This window comes from Bemisia tabaci, chromosome 3, assembly GCF_918797505.1.
Source record: "Bemisia tabaci chromosome 3, PGI_BMITA_v3".
NCBI lineage: Eukaryota > Metazoa > Arthropoda > Insecta > Hemiptera > Aleyrodidae > Bemisia > Bemisia tabaci.
The window spans coordinates 39,156,043-39,170,515 of record NC_092795.1 but is presented as its reverse complement, the minus strand read 5'-3'; the positions used below and the strand labels follow the sequence as shown (position 1 = coordinate 39,170,515).

The 14,473-nt window shown below is 34.8% G+C and overlaps 1 protein-coding gene across 4 annotated transcripts in view; it reads left to right on the top strand.

The window, feature by feature from the left end:
* Window positions 1-14,322, top strand: part of Ac78C (adenylyl cyclase 78C) — a 257,078-nt gene extending 242,756 nt beyond the window's left edge. For 3 of the 4 annotated variants that reach the window (XM_019044443.2, XM_019044446.2, XM_072298337.1), the window contains 8 exons: window positions 193-394; window positions 895-1,925; window positions 2,530-2,767; window positions 3,331-3,457; window positions 4,581-4,802; window positions 5,392-5,537; window positions 6,143-6,347; window positions 9,344-14,322. In XM_019044443.2, the coding sequence (XP_018899988.2) occupies window positions 193-394; window positions 895-1,925; window positions 2,530-2,767; window positions 3,331-3,457; window positions 4,581-4,802; window positions 5,392-5,537; window positions 6,143-6,347; window positions 9,344-9,930 (2,758 nt within the window). In that variant the 3' untranslated portion in view covers window positions 9,931-14,322. Of the gene's footprint in view, window positions 1-192; window positions 395-894; window positions 1,926-2,529; window positions 2,768-3,330; window positions 3,458-4,580; window positions 4,803-5,391; window positions 5,538-6,142; window positions 6,348-7,423; window positions 7,479-9,343 lie in introns of all 4 variants that reach the window. The other variant, XM_072298338.1, reaches the window with a different exon arrangement.
* The last annotated feature ends 151 nt before the right edge of the window (window positions 14,323-14,473 follow it).

The following is a 14,473-nucleotide window of genomic DNA, read 5'->3' as shown; positions in this document are numbered from 1 at the left end:
CCCTTCTGTTTTCCCTTTTATTGCATGACTCTTAAAATGTGGATGAATTGAAAAATTTTGCCGTGAGGAAAAATTCAAGATTGTGAGTAAAGTGCAGCATCTTGAGACTTTTTCTAAACAATAATATATGATTATGGCAATATCCGTATTTTCCTTACTTTTATTATTTTCATTTGTTGTAATGCTTTTCAGATCTTTCATTCTCACCTTAACACACATTCTCACAACTATTCTATTGAGTGGAGCATTAATTCTTGTCATGGCAGAGGAGTTTCCAGCATTTCCAGAAGCGCTTCAGAAAATGTCCTCAATGCTTGTTCAAAACCGGTCTCGGAGGACAGTTTTCATTTGTTTCATCATTGCTCTCATGTGTTTCGCATCTTCATTAAGTCTGGTGAGAATTCTTAAATAAGTGTATCAAACACCAGGTAATTTTTTAAGGAAAAAAACACACAGCTTTCGGGGCCGAAATAGAAAAAGGACATTTTTTTGAGTGAATATTTTCTAATTTTTTTAAAATTTTATTTGTTTGAGCTCTCCAAGGTTTGATACCTCTAATAGAAAGTGAGAGTAGTAATTGAGAAGCAATTATGAAATAGATTTATCATGGAACTAAATAAATATGGAAAATTATGGAATGAAGGAAGTACAGAAAATATTTTAGAATTGAAATTCATAGACATGGAAAGAGGAATCCTCTTCAAAGAAGGTCTGTTTCAGTAGTGAAACATTTTGTGACTTATTTTATGTATGTGAACTTTTAAATCCAGGTTTTTTTCCTCTAGGTTCTGTACCGAAAAATGTCTTGACACTTTCTCCGAAGATCAAATTTTTTCCATAAAAATATCATATAAAATTATATTAAGGTGGAATAAAATATGTTTTCTGTTGCAGATCATCAACCCTGGTGACCATGTCAACCATAAGATGGCTGAGTGGAATAGGTCCTATCAGTTTGGGGATACACCAAGTTTCAAAAAAGAAAACCTACCAAAATTTTTGAGACCAAGCGCAGATCTTTCAAATGAGATCTTCTCAGCTCAGAACATGCCCTCGTACACAATACATTCGCTGTTACCTGATTTAAGGAGGATATCAAAGCGAAATACTCAAGATACCAGAATCGATTTGGATGTTTTATCCAAAAGCGACTCATTTTTACCCAGTTTTAGTGAAGTTCCTAGTCTTAACAAAAGTGATATTAATGAAATAGTTAGTTTTAATTCTACTTCTAAGTCCTTGCCACCAAGTGGAAATTCAAGTATTTTTAGGAAATTTTTTAACTTAGTCACTGATAATTCCTACATAAATTCTTTTTATTCACTGTCAAAGCACGAGGATGATTCCTCTCCTGTGCCAGCCAAAAACCTCTCAGCAATGCATTCTACACAAGTTGGCACTTCTGAAGAATTAATGCATATTCCATTAAATAGTGTTTCAAATGTAAATATACCTGGCAGTGCCCCTCTTGGAGACGTCATGCCTGATAGGATTGTTGAACCTTATGTCTCTCGTGTGCCTTTGTATAAATCCTCATCACAAACAAATGTTACAAAACTGACTGTTAATGCAGAAACCAAAAGTTTTAATAATTCTAGACTAGGATTTGTAAATACCACAAATGATTTTGACAATAATCTCATTTTGTACTACGCTAATAGTCTACTACGCTTAAAACGAGCAGTAAACCCAATAGCTTCTTCAAAGTCACACAACGTGACACTTAGGCTAGATGAAAGTGCAGGAAACTGTATTCATCCCGAGTATTTAGTCTTCATTTGGGTGCTGTGTCTTGTTGCGCTAGCCACAATGCTGAAACTATATTTTCTGGTCAAAACTCTCCTCGCTTTCGCAATGGTCCTTGTGTATTCAGCACTGATAGTGGCTCATCCTCAGGTGTTTTGGAACAGTTACATCGATGACAAGTAAGCCAATTCTTTCCTATTATCATATCATATTGTAGTTTATTCTCTGAGGATTTACTGAGACTAAAATAAAAACTGAGAAGAACAAGAATATTTTATCCAAGAAAAAAAAAAGAAAGAAACTTTTCATACTAGTTGAAGGTAGTTTTTGTTGTGGTAGTTGATCAATCGCGTTTGTGATTTATCGAGAAATATAAGGATATCATCAGAAAAGATGGGCCAGTTTCCCCGTTGTATTTTTTTGGAAGTAATACAATTTTCGAAAATATGCATCTAAGAATTATCATCAAGCTTTTTAACTGACTCTGACGAAAAGGAAACTCCATTTTCCCCCCTAATCTAGTGAAAATTACTCTATTCCAGCATGCTTCAGGGGTACAAAAAATGATTTGCCCTCCATTACTTATTCCTCATCTAGGTACTTACTTTATAAATCCTAAAATACAATAGAAAACCTCTGAACTGAGAACTTAAGAGTATGTTGTTTTATCAAAATCGACTAATAAATCAAGATTTCTAGCCAAATTGATCACTTGGTCAGTTTTAAGAAATTCATTTTCATGAAAATTCTTGATTTCAGTTTTCTGTTTTTTATCTGTCTTAGATCAACGATGCCGATGGCAACGCAAATGCTGTTACTCCTTGCTGTGTTCCTTGTTCTGGTAGCATACCATGCACGACTTGTTGAGGTCACATCTCGACTAGATTTCCTCTGGAAGCGCGATGCAGAGCGTGAATGTATGGAAATGCATGAAACTCGTCGATACAACCGTCAACTGCTGCGTAATATCCTTCCAGATCATGTTGCCAACCACTTTCTAACTCAAGATCGACAAACTGAGGTGAAGAGCTTTTCAGAGAATATTTTGAGGATTTTTTTCTTGTTACTTTAAGAATATATCTAGAAAAAATTATGTATAATTTTGGTGGTTATAGTTTATCTGAAGAGATGCAATATGAGCTGTAACACCATGAATAAGCTTTACTTGTTCTCCTAAAAAGTGAGTCATGAGAGATAATGAAATAGTCAGAAACTCTGATTCTAAAGAATTTTGAGAGGTTTGTATCATTTGGAAGAGACCACACACTTACACACATGAAAACAATCAATATTACATTGGCTGATAGAGAGACTTCCTGTTGCCACCCTGAAACCTCGAGCCTCACATTTTGAAAAAAACTAAAGATGAAGAAAAGTTAGTACAATCTCTTGCAGCCTATGAGTACCATGAATTATCAGGGATTTTTTTGTAGGGAATAATGAGCGTTAAAGATCGAATTATCTCCTGTCCTGAATGCCTCTCTTCTCAGTTTTCTTTAGGTAGGTATAGATCTCTTTTTTGCTAATTTCTCCAATTTCACTCAATTTAATCGACTAAAATCTGATGCTTTTCTGTTTTGATAGGAATTATACTCTCAGTCTAGAGATGCAGTCGGAGTCATGTTTGCTAGTATACCAAATTTTACCGAGTTTTATTCAGAAGATATCAATAAAGGCATGGAATGCATAAGACTCTTGAATGAGATCATTGGTAAGTTTTTGCGCCCTTGTTAATATGATACAAAAATCGACAATGCAACATCGACTGAAATGATGGCCTCTATGCGTTAGGAATTTCTGAAGCCCAGTACAAGTAAAAAAAACAGGACCCATCAAGTTTAGAGCTGCTGTTACAAGTACAGTCTCACAGTGTGCGCGTGTGAAAGGACTGTTGAGTGGGTAATGGCCTACTGCCAACTATCTATTTTTCCAATGCCCATCAATCAATGCTCATTTGAATTGCACCAGTGACAACAGGAATACAAAATAACAATAAAAAACACTGAAAATTGCTCTCATCTTGTTTCTATGGCCATCAACAAGTTTTGATAACTTTGGCTGTTCACAAGTCTTTCTTGACGACTCGCCTAAAAATTGCAGTCCAATTCATTTTAAATTTACAACGACTACTTCAAAGGAGGCTTAACCCATCGTTGAGTGATTCATAAAAAAAAGAATACCTTTACAAAAACTTTATGTTGAAATATGATGCAATTTCTCCTGCCCATCGCATGCTTGCTGATCAGCCGATGGGTACCTTCTGAAGCGGGTTAAGAGGGAGGGAGGCATCACCAGCGTTGTCATGCTACTTTTCAGTTGCCAATAAAGGAGTCTATCATTTCTGTATCTTTCAATTTCCAGTTGTTTCAAGATGCTTAGTTTACTGCCATTTTTGCATTCTCTTGCTAGATTTATTCTGTACTTTCTTAAGTCACGTCCTACATCCATAAGGTGGTCTGCAATTGATGGATTTCCTTTCAGACTCTGCTATGCACTTTCAAGTGCTCCCTAGTTGCTAATGCCTTCCTGTAAAATAAAGATATGCTACTCCTATTTTTACTATTCTTATTTCAATATTCAGTTTGGATGAATTGCCATCATCACCTTACAAATTGACCAATTTTTTAATATCCTGGCTTTGATTTCCTCACAGAATATTGTGGACTCACAAATTGTGGGCTCGCTTTGTCAGCACTACTCAACCACTCTGTTTTTTAAAATTTTATGAAGAAGAGCTTTTCAGCCAGCAGAAAGTTGTCCATTCTTTCACCACTTTGATACCTAAATTATGTGAAAGAATGAATCCTTCTAAGAGAGTGTAATTATTTTCACAGTTGATTTTGATGAATTACTGTCGGAGCCAAGATTTAGCTGCATAGAAAAAATCAAAACTGTTGGTGCGAGTTACATGGCTGTGTCTGGCTTGGACCCAGTAAGTAAACCTGGGGAAGACAAGTATCAGCATATTTGTGCACTTGTCGATTTTGCAATTGCCATGCGTCAGTCATTGCAACTCGTCAACAAACATTCATTCAATAACTTCCACATCCGTGTTGGTAAGTGAGCTTCATATTAATCACTTTTTTTTGTTTTTTCAATCCTGAATGCAGGAAGCTTGCACTAGATTTTATTGATACTTGTTCAATTTTGAATTTTATTATTTACAATACTCAAGTTAGCCCACTTTTAGAACAGAAGTAATTCAAACAACAGTTGATTGCTAGGAGAGCAACATTAATATTAATTGAAATTTATTGTTCTTTCTTTTATCGCTATTTTTCTATTTGTTTTACTTTTAAATGCTCATGAATCCCACCGAAAAATTACTGCTGTTCTTTTGAATGAAGCTCTTTTTTTTAATTCTTGAGGCAACCTAAAATAAAATCAAAATTCCATGTTTCAGAGTGGAAAAACAATTTCCAAGCATAAACTGAACTGTTGCAGCAAACATTTTTTCTCTTTTTTTGCTGGCAGAAAGTGATACAGCACTATAGCTTTTCAGCAGCTAAACAAGATCTCATAGAGAATTATGGGACGCACAGAATTTTTTTTATTTTTGTAGGTATTAACTCTCTTATGAATCTCCATTTGCTGCATCAGTGTTTACTATTGATATTTCATCAACTCTGATTGAATCTGAAACAGGCATAAGCAGTGGTGCACTGGTTGGCGGAGTAATAGGAGCTCGGAAACCAGTTTATGATGTCTGGGGTAATACTGTGAATGAAGCATCTCGAATGGACTCTACTGGGACAATGGGAAGGATACAAGTCCCCAAAAACACGGCAGAGGTGATTTTTTTTCTCTTTTTTTTTCTTATTTTTCAGTATTTCGTATTTTTCGTTTTTTCGTTTTGTCAGGTGGCCATAGGCTAAAATCTCTGAAGTATTTAGGGAAAGGTGTAATTGGGAGACAAGCATCCTTTTGCCCCAAGCTTGATTTTGGCCAGTAATGACTTAGTAATCCACAGTCATGAGGATCACCATTTCCTTTTGCTCTGCTCAATGGCAGCTCCAATTTCACTGAGTTTGTAGACATTTGTATATCGAAAGTATGAGTTTGCATACGTACTTTACTCTTTCCCTAAGAGCAGCGAAATCTCCTCATCTACTTAAACATAATTGTCTGTCCCTCCAATGCCTCCATTTTATCCATCTTCTCAATGAAATCATAGAAATTCTATGAGAGCCGCGCAACATGTAATAATTTTAACCAAAACCTTATGCCACTGGAAAGAGTTTTTTTTTATATTTATGATGTTTTGATACTTGTAAATTATTAAAGTCTAGTGCATTTAACATGATATTAGTGAAATTAGAAGAAAAAGGAAATCCTACTTAAAACTATTAAATATTTTACTCTCCCATAAATTATTATAAATTATTCTGATCCTCAGATTCTATCAGCTCGTGGGTATCAGGTGGAACCTCGAGGCATAGTTGCTGTCAAAGGCAAAGGTAATATGGAAACTTATTATGTTACTGGTCGCGATACTCAACAAGGTACATGTTCCCGACAACCAAGTCAGCATGCCAGCCTTGCAGCAGTTGTTTACGGGATGGTTCAGGCACGCAGGAGGCAGAATACTGTTAAACGACCCCGTAAGTATTGTTAAAGCTGTAGAATGTTAGAAACAATATATGAGGCCACTAATAATACTTGTAACCAACGAACTGTTTCTCAGTTAGATATTTGGTGAAATGATCTCATTTTATTTTTGTCATTTTATTCTTGACCGAAGGCAACCTGGACAATCACCTAAGAGATGGAGGCAGAACTGCCTCTCATCCCTGAAAGATCACTTATTTCTCAGATTAGAAGCTAGACAAATACAGCTTTGGTGCAAGTCAAGAAGGAATCATCTTGTCCACGCATTCTGTTTCTTTCAAACTATCAAACTGTCGCTCAACTTCCTTATAAATGGAGGAACTGCCTAGGTATTGAAAAATGAAGTGATGAAGTAGTTTCAGGCTAATGTCTAAAAATAACCAAAATCAGCATTGGACTCAGGTTGATAGGGTACAGGGCAATAAAAATAATTTTTATAGTGGCTAGTTGTAGAACAACGTGAAAAATCAGATACAAGCTTAAAAAGCGTACTTCTAAGCTTGCAGCACATTAATGCCTTATGAATCAGCCATAGTTCTAAAATTCCGCTCACCTCCCATGAAATCTTTTTAGTATTGCATTCACTTTCTAAAATTTTACATTATATTCTCGAAGTAACCATATGACCATGTTTTTTTTTAGTTAATTAATTTAGAATTGGTGAGAAAATACAATCCAGTGTGTGTAGAATTTCAGACGCATAGAATTATGGATAGACCTTTTAGTCAAAGCAGAACCTAGAGCTTTCTGAATTTTGCTCTCAAATCAGATTGTGATATCAAGACAAGGTTATTGGTAGAAATGAATTCCTCATTGTTAAAGTCTTTTGAGAAAGTGACTAAAGCGCTTTCAACTGTATAATCTAAGTCTTTAGATTGAGCCACATAACTCATAGTAAGAGAGTGTCCAAGCTATGATTCTTAGCACTATGTACATATTACCAGTTCTAATTTAAAAATCATGAGCCTTTCCTTGAACCTTTTTTCTGTATTGTGTCTTTTGATCAACTATATTTTTATCAGAAACTAGTTTCTATTGTATCGAATCTTGTATGGGTTATTTCTTTCAGAATATTTATGAGAATTAACGAAAAGAAAATCGGAGGAACTGTTAAGAAATCAATGGTAATTGCGTAGTCTTGTAAATTGATTGCTAACTTTGTTGCTGAGTTTCTCTTTTGTTTGGTTTTTGCTGTGGCTGAATCTCTGTAAAGAGGAATAATAAGATCTTGCGCGTTTTGGCTTGAAGTGATAGCTTTGGCCTTGCACTAGAAATTTGTTCAGAAAATTCAGAATATAACATCTGCATCCGTTCAACTCAGAATCAGAACTTACATCTTGTTCCGAGATTCAAGTGGATGGATATTAAAACATTTTTAAAATTAATTCATGTATCTGACACCATAAGTTGATCTTGCATAGTTTTTTTTTCTTCAAATCACTTGAACCCTCGCTTTTCAAGCCTCAGAAACCATGGTTGTATATGACTGCAATCCACTCTTTTTTTGTACGTTTGGAAATTGAGAACATCATTTAGCTTGAATCTTTAGCATTTGGTAGTTCCCAGATTGATTGTTACTATTTTAAGTCTTCTGAACAAAGCTTATTTTCTCATTTCCTCAGCAGCAAATTTGCTTGGCTGCATTTTACAGGTGAGCTTCAGTAGGTTGTAATGCTGAAAGTCGTAGACGACTGTCAACTGCTAAGATGCATTACGACAGTTTCTAATATTAATTGACCAGTGGTAAAGTGGTCCAGGTTGAGGATGTTGTTGGTCATGATAAATATGGTATTGACAAAGTTCTTCTCTTGGATGAATTTGCTTTAATCTGATAAAAATAAATGTAGAATACTATTTTTGTAAAGCACAAGGTTTAAATGAATGAACAGACGCAGTGATTTTAGTTTTTCAGCTGACAATTGACTCTTTTTAGCATTCACTGCTGTACTGATTTTACTTGCTTTTTATCTGCATTGAAATTAGCCTGCGAGCTTTTGCTTTAAGAAAAATTGAACAGCTCTCATCTTTAGTTTGACCACATTAACATTACTAAAAAGAAGAGATTCTTTTATTGCATTTTCGATATAGGGTTGTTCAAAAAAAAAAAAAAAAAAAAAAAAAAAAAAAAAAAAAAAAAAGCTTAACACTCTCATATCTTGACTGAGTAAATTTTTTCCATCTGGAGCATGTCGCACCAAGATTACTGACCTGACACAAAATCTTCTCAATTCACCCACAAGCCCTCTATACTTTTTTAGTGCAAAATATTGCTTCTGCATATAATATAGAGTAATATGCGTGTTTAAAGGATGTATTGCGGTTGATGCACCATAAAAAATGATGTTATCAGCATATTCCCTTATGGCGTCCTTTTTCATAATTCATCAACTTTAAAATGTTGTATTATCCAAGCCTCTTGATCTTGCGCAGTAACTGCAGCAGTAGCAATGATTCAACTAATCTCAACCCACTACTCCTCATATGCTTCAAGGCACTTGAATTACTGAGTGATTCGCTTATTTGGTCTGTACAGGCAAATTTTGAATTAATGTATTTTTAAAAGGAGCACATTTATTTCGCGACCTTTCAAGGTTTTAACTTTGAAAACTGCTAATATCCAGGTGCCAGTTTTTCTGTATTAATTCAGCTCTTCTAAAGCGGTTTGATTTTGTTTATGAACCAATGTTTAACTTTAAGCCTGATGTCATTGATTTCCTTAACCATTCAGCCTGAAAAAATTCGGCTTATTTATCGAATGGAAATTTTCTGCCTAACACTCATATCATATTTGTTCAAATATCAACCGCAAATTCTTCATTCTAAAGCCATTTGGCTGGTTAAACTTTATATTGATCCCCCTCCTCCCCGCAAATTTTTTTAAGTTTCTTTTCTTTTTTTTCAATTTTGTGTCTTGCATTGATGGACATAAATACTGAGCAATTGGATTTTCCACAAAACGTTCAATTTTTTGTATTTTTTTTTGTTGCAGAGGGGAACAGTAGCGGTCTGGTCCGAACGAAATCTCAGCACCAAAGCTCCGGCCGCTCAAAAGAGTCAGAGGTAAAACTCCAACGGAGCTCGTCAAGACTGATGAACTTTTCCAGCTTCCGAATGACAAACCGCTCCTCACCAAACCCCCTGCGCCGCAACACCACAAAAGCACGCAATCAGTTATCCTCAAAGCCAGAAGAAACGAATTCAGCAAACGACAATATAGCACGATCGTACACCAATATTCGGCAACTAGCTGTAGACCCCAATGGGGATCTCTCCCAATCTTTATTTGGGAGTATTCAATTAGTGCAGCGATCTGCACCTCAGACCCCATTGATCAATGATAATGCACAACGATCAAATAACCTCCAAATGCCTTCTGTATCTAGGTCAGTTTCTCCTGCCGAGCAGGTTGCTAGTGATTATATTGTGCCACCGCATGACCGAAACTGTAGATCAACCTCTCCACAAATCATGAATATGAGCAAGTCACCACCGACAGTAGCAAATGTAAGGTCTGTGTCAATGAACTTCCATAACTCAAGTAGCAATTATGAAGAAGTGGCCAATCTACTCAGATGATTGTCCTGAGGCAAATGATCTAATTTGTTTCTCTTGTAGTTTTCCTCAGGTGATTCGTCAAGCTCAAGTGACGTGGTGGAACTGGCATGCAATATATTGCATCAATTAGGTCAAAAATCTCGAAAGATTTTGAATTTTTAGCAAAAAAAAAGGACGATAGCCCCTGCGTATGAGCCTAAAGAATCATTATAAACCCAAAAATTGGCAAAATTCAGTGAAATGAAGGCAGAATAGTGTTCAGAAAAAACCTCGCATTCGAATCAGCTATCGATTTCCTTATCAAATGGGAGGTTTTTTCCTAACACTATTCTGCTTTCATCCCTGAATTTTGCCCTTTTTTAGGTTTAAAATGATTCTTTTGGCTCATGTGCAGGGGCGATCGTCCTTTCTTTTGCTAAAAATTCAAAATCTTCCGAGATTTTTGATCTAATCGATGCAATATATCGCAAGCCAGTTCGACCATGTCATTTGAGCTTGATGAATCACCTTAAGTCGCCTAGGCTTCTCTTGAATACTATCTATTATCTGATCTTATAATCAAGTCGACCAGCCTTCAGAGTTAAACTTCATGCAGTACACTGATTGTTCCAATTCTTCCCTCTAGTTGGAAGTTAAATTACAGAAACATTCTTTCCAAATGTTTTGCCAGCAGTTTTGCAGTATTTCACCGCATTCTCTTTCCATCATTTTTTACTGTACCGAAAATTTGGAAGAACGATACTCCCACCTGTGACTAATTAGTCCTTGCCGCAGCTGCATTATTGGTATGTGCCTGGTTCTGACCTTTTGATTAAAAATATGAATAGGTATTTCATGTAACTCTGCCGATTACCTCCTATTTTGACAGGTTGAAGTTAAATAGATGTTTGGCTAGTGCTCAGTTCTTTTCAGTCAGGAGCTAAACATGAATTTTATTTTAATTCAGTTGGTGTTTTATATCTGGTTTAAGTTGTGAAAATGGGCCCTAAAAAAATTTTTGTTGTGATTTGGGCTCCTTCAGAGCTAACAATCATTGATGCAGGTCTATCATATTGTTTGAACCCATTACCATTTTTACCATTGGAACAAAATCAATGGATTTAATGACAACTATTTCTTTGGAAAATCTGGAGTGTTTTTTTTTTTCATGAAAGCATGCAAACGTGACTATTTTAAATAAAAAAAATCTGCATGCTCAGGAAAGAGATGATAACCTTTTTCCAAGTTTAAAATAATATAAGTAAATCAGCTTCTCATAAAAAAATGAAAGGTTTTTTAGCTAGAGTAGTTTCAAACGCCTTTTTAAGAAAGTGGTTGGATACTGTAAATAATTATGTGAACCTGTTTTAAGCCCAGAAAGTATTCTAACTATTCCAGTGATTCCTCTTTTTGTGTCAAGTGAGCTGTGCTCCAAAAACAATGCTATCGCCCTGTAATCTAGTGATAGCCCTAATAATTTTAGCCTCACTAAAACAGAACACTCTAATATACTTAAATAACTTTCATTGTTAATTTCTCTTTGATTCCATGCATCTCTTTGAATTTCTATTTATTTCATGTTGTTTTACAAAAAAAAAGACCTGTGATAATGCAAATTAAAATGCATAAACGGTCTTTCTTGAAATATGTACTTTATTTTCCGAATTCATTTTCATAATCTTCTTAAACCAATCGTCAGGTTTTAAATACATATGTATAGAACATTCAACTTGTTTTATCTGCCTGCTTGAGATTGATGAATTGTAAAAGTTTAGAAACCGCGATGGCAAAATTATATCTGATTCATAGTTTAGGGGTGAACTCATGTCTAATGAACCTGATAAATGAATTTTCCTGCTTGTTTTACCGGTCACTTCTTTTGAAAAGAAAATTAGATGTTAGTTTAGATTAGTTTAAGGTCCTCCCTGTACCCCATAAATGAAGTCTTTGGGAGCCAGGGTGATCCAGACCACATGCACCATGCTTTTTTCTCGGTTGTTTCTGGTCAGATAATGGCAGGGACCCCATGGGAAACCCCCGGAACCCCGGGGGTTCAGAAACATCGTTGTAGTTTCCTTATTCTGATGTCAAAAACTCTTTAATACATCCACAATATTCTGACAAATTCTTTGTCTGAAGATTTCTGTTCATAAACTCTTAATTTTTATTATTTTTTTTTTTAAACTAACTCGTCTATAAATTGAAACCAAGGCTACTTTCTTACCAGAAAGATGTCACAAAGATTTGTCCCACATTAAAGCCAACATCTGAACTTTAGTTTTTATGGAATCTGAGGTCCATTTAGGTAAATAAAAAAGGAGAAATTTGCTGTGAAATGTATTTTAATGTCTAGTTCCTTGCGCTCATCTCCTTCTTTTTGAGATTTTCTCAATACTCTACCATATTTGTTGGAATCTAAGCTAATGGATACATTTATTTAATCCTTTTACAGAAAAGTCTTGGGTTTTAAGGTGTTTTGTGCGTGAAGCACATTTGTAAAATTTCCATAACAAAATCCAAGAAGGAAAATATATTCACATACGACATGACTATAGTTTCCATTTTTATCATGCCAGAGATTATATTCTGATCTTTGGACTTTTAAATTTGATTTTATCTCTTTCTCATCCTTTATTGTTTTAAGTATAGGTAGCACACCTAAAAATCATTCCGTGTCATTGCGTTGGTAATTTTAATTAAAGTCCAACATATTTTTAGAAACAGCTCTACTTTCTAAACTATTTTTGTTTTAAAAAACTTAACTTGGCTTTTAATTTTACAAACTGATAAATCAGTCTCTCTAGAAAGAAAAAAAGTAAGAATTAGAAATTTAAACCCTGAATTTGGGAGGTAATTTTCATTGAATATTTTTTATTCATTTATTTGTAATTTGTTTTTACAATTATCATTATTTTTAAACGGGATTTCAGATTGATTTTTGGAGTATCATTTGCCATTTTTGTTACAGCTGACTCTCTACATGATGTCTTTCATCTCACTTTTTCTCTAATTATGATCCGAATTTGTCTTGATGTGATAACGAAATCCACAATCTTTCTTGGAGCAGTTTACTAAATCATGATTTTTCTTCTTTTTCTTTTAAAGCTCTCAACATGTTTTTTTATGAAATGGTGTGATTACTTTCACTCATCAGGTAGTTTTCTCCTCTCATATGTACTCGTTTTATTGGCCATAACAGTTGGAATGAGATCCAAGTGTCCTCTTCATTCTCCTGGAGGGCAAAATATTAAAGAAAGTCGGAAAAGTGTAAAAATTATACTTTCTCCAAAAATTCTATCAATTCTCTTGAAAAATTCAGATACTGCTGCCTGCAGTTTGTGAGGATTATATGTTATGTATCCGCTAAAATTACACTCCAGAACGGCTGTAAAATCGTTTGTAGGGGGCATCCAACTCATCTTTTGTGGGCTTCATTATTGATTTTGGACAGTTAAGTTTTTTACAGAGTTTGCTCAGAAATGACCAACTGTGGTATAAGTTTGAGCTGAAAGTCTGCTATTACTCTTCAAAATTGATTCAATCAAGACTCAATAGAAGTATGCTCATTTTAATAAAACTGGAGTACCATTGTTGGTGTCAGGTCAGATTTTTGTAGAAAATGTTGAACGATTTTCACTAGCTCGAACAAATCTGGTAGAAATTTGAAAACCTTAATTTTTAAGGAGGCACAAAAAACTGCAGGAATGAGCAGGGCGTTTTCTTTTAAGAAATTTACTTTCTGCAGTTATATGTAAACTCTTAAAGTTAGTAATCGATCAGTTTTCTCTCCTCCATACTTGCGACCAAAAACACAAGAAACAAAATAGAATTAACTTTTTAAAGAAAATGAACTTACGTTTTGTTTTCATGGTGATGGATGTTTGCTGTTTGATGATCGATGTCATGACAAAAAAGTTTATGTGCCTGCCACTTGAAGTTAATAAAAGCAAAGATAAACATACTGAATACTGAAAAACCTGTATATTGATGCAAATGGTAGCTATTTACCCTCCTTTTTTAAGAATCTCAACCTCATATTTCACTATGTCAAACCAAAAATTCTTGTTTTAATTGTCAAGCTATTGAATCACTGAAATAGCAGGAGTTGCATTAGAGTAGCCGTCTGATTTGATTTTTTGAAATCTTTTTCGACATACTCCACTTTTAGCACTTCTTGCTTTTTAGTAGAAACAGCATCATTTTTCAACTTCTCTTGCGAGCCTGTTGTGCAAGCATAGGGCTGTGTGTTTGTAAATATGTTGTGTAGGTCTCTCTTGCATTGTTTGTTATACTGGGTTAAGGTGTTATAGTCTTTTTACTTTTGTACCTATGATTTTCTCTTCTTGTAATGATATGGAAAATTCTGTTGAAACTTTCACCGTTCACCGTTTCTACTGTTTTGAAAGGTATAAATAAAGCTATGAAATATTTTCATTTTTGGACAGTTTCTTTACTTCTCTTTTGTTCAGAACTATGATTAAGAGTGTTAGTGGTAATCCAACTGTGAATTATACTGCCATGCTAAGCAAGAACGCCGTAAATCCATCAAGATCTTCCCTCAATTTTTGGAAATTAATGCTTTATT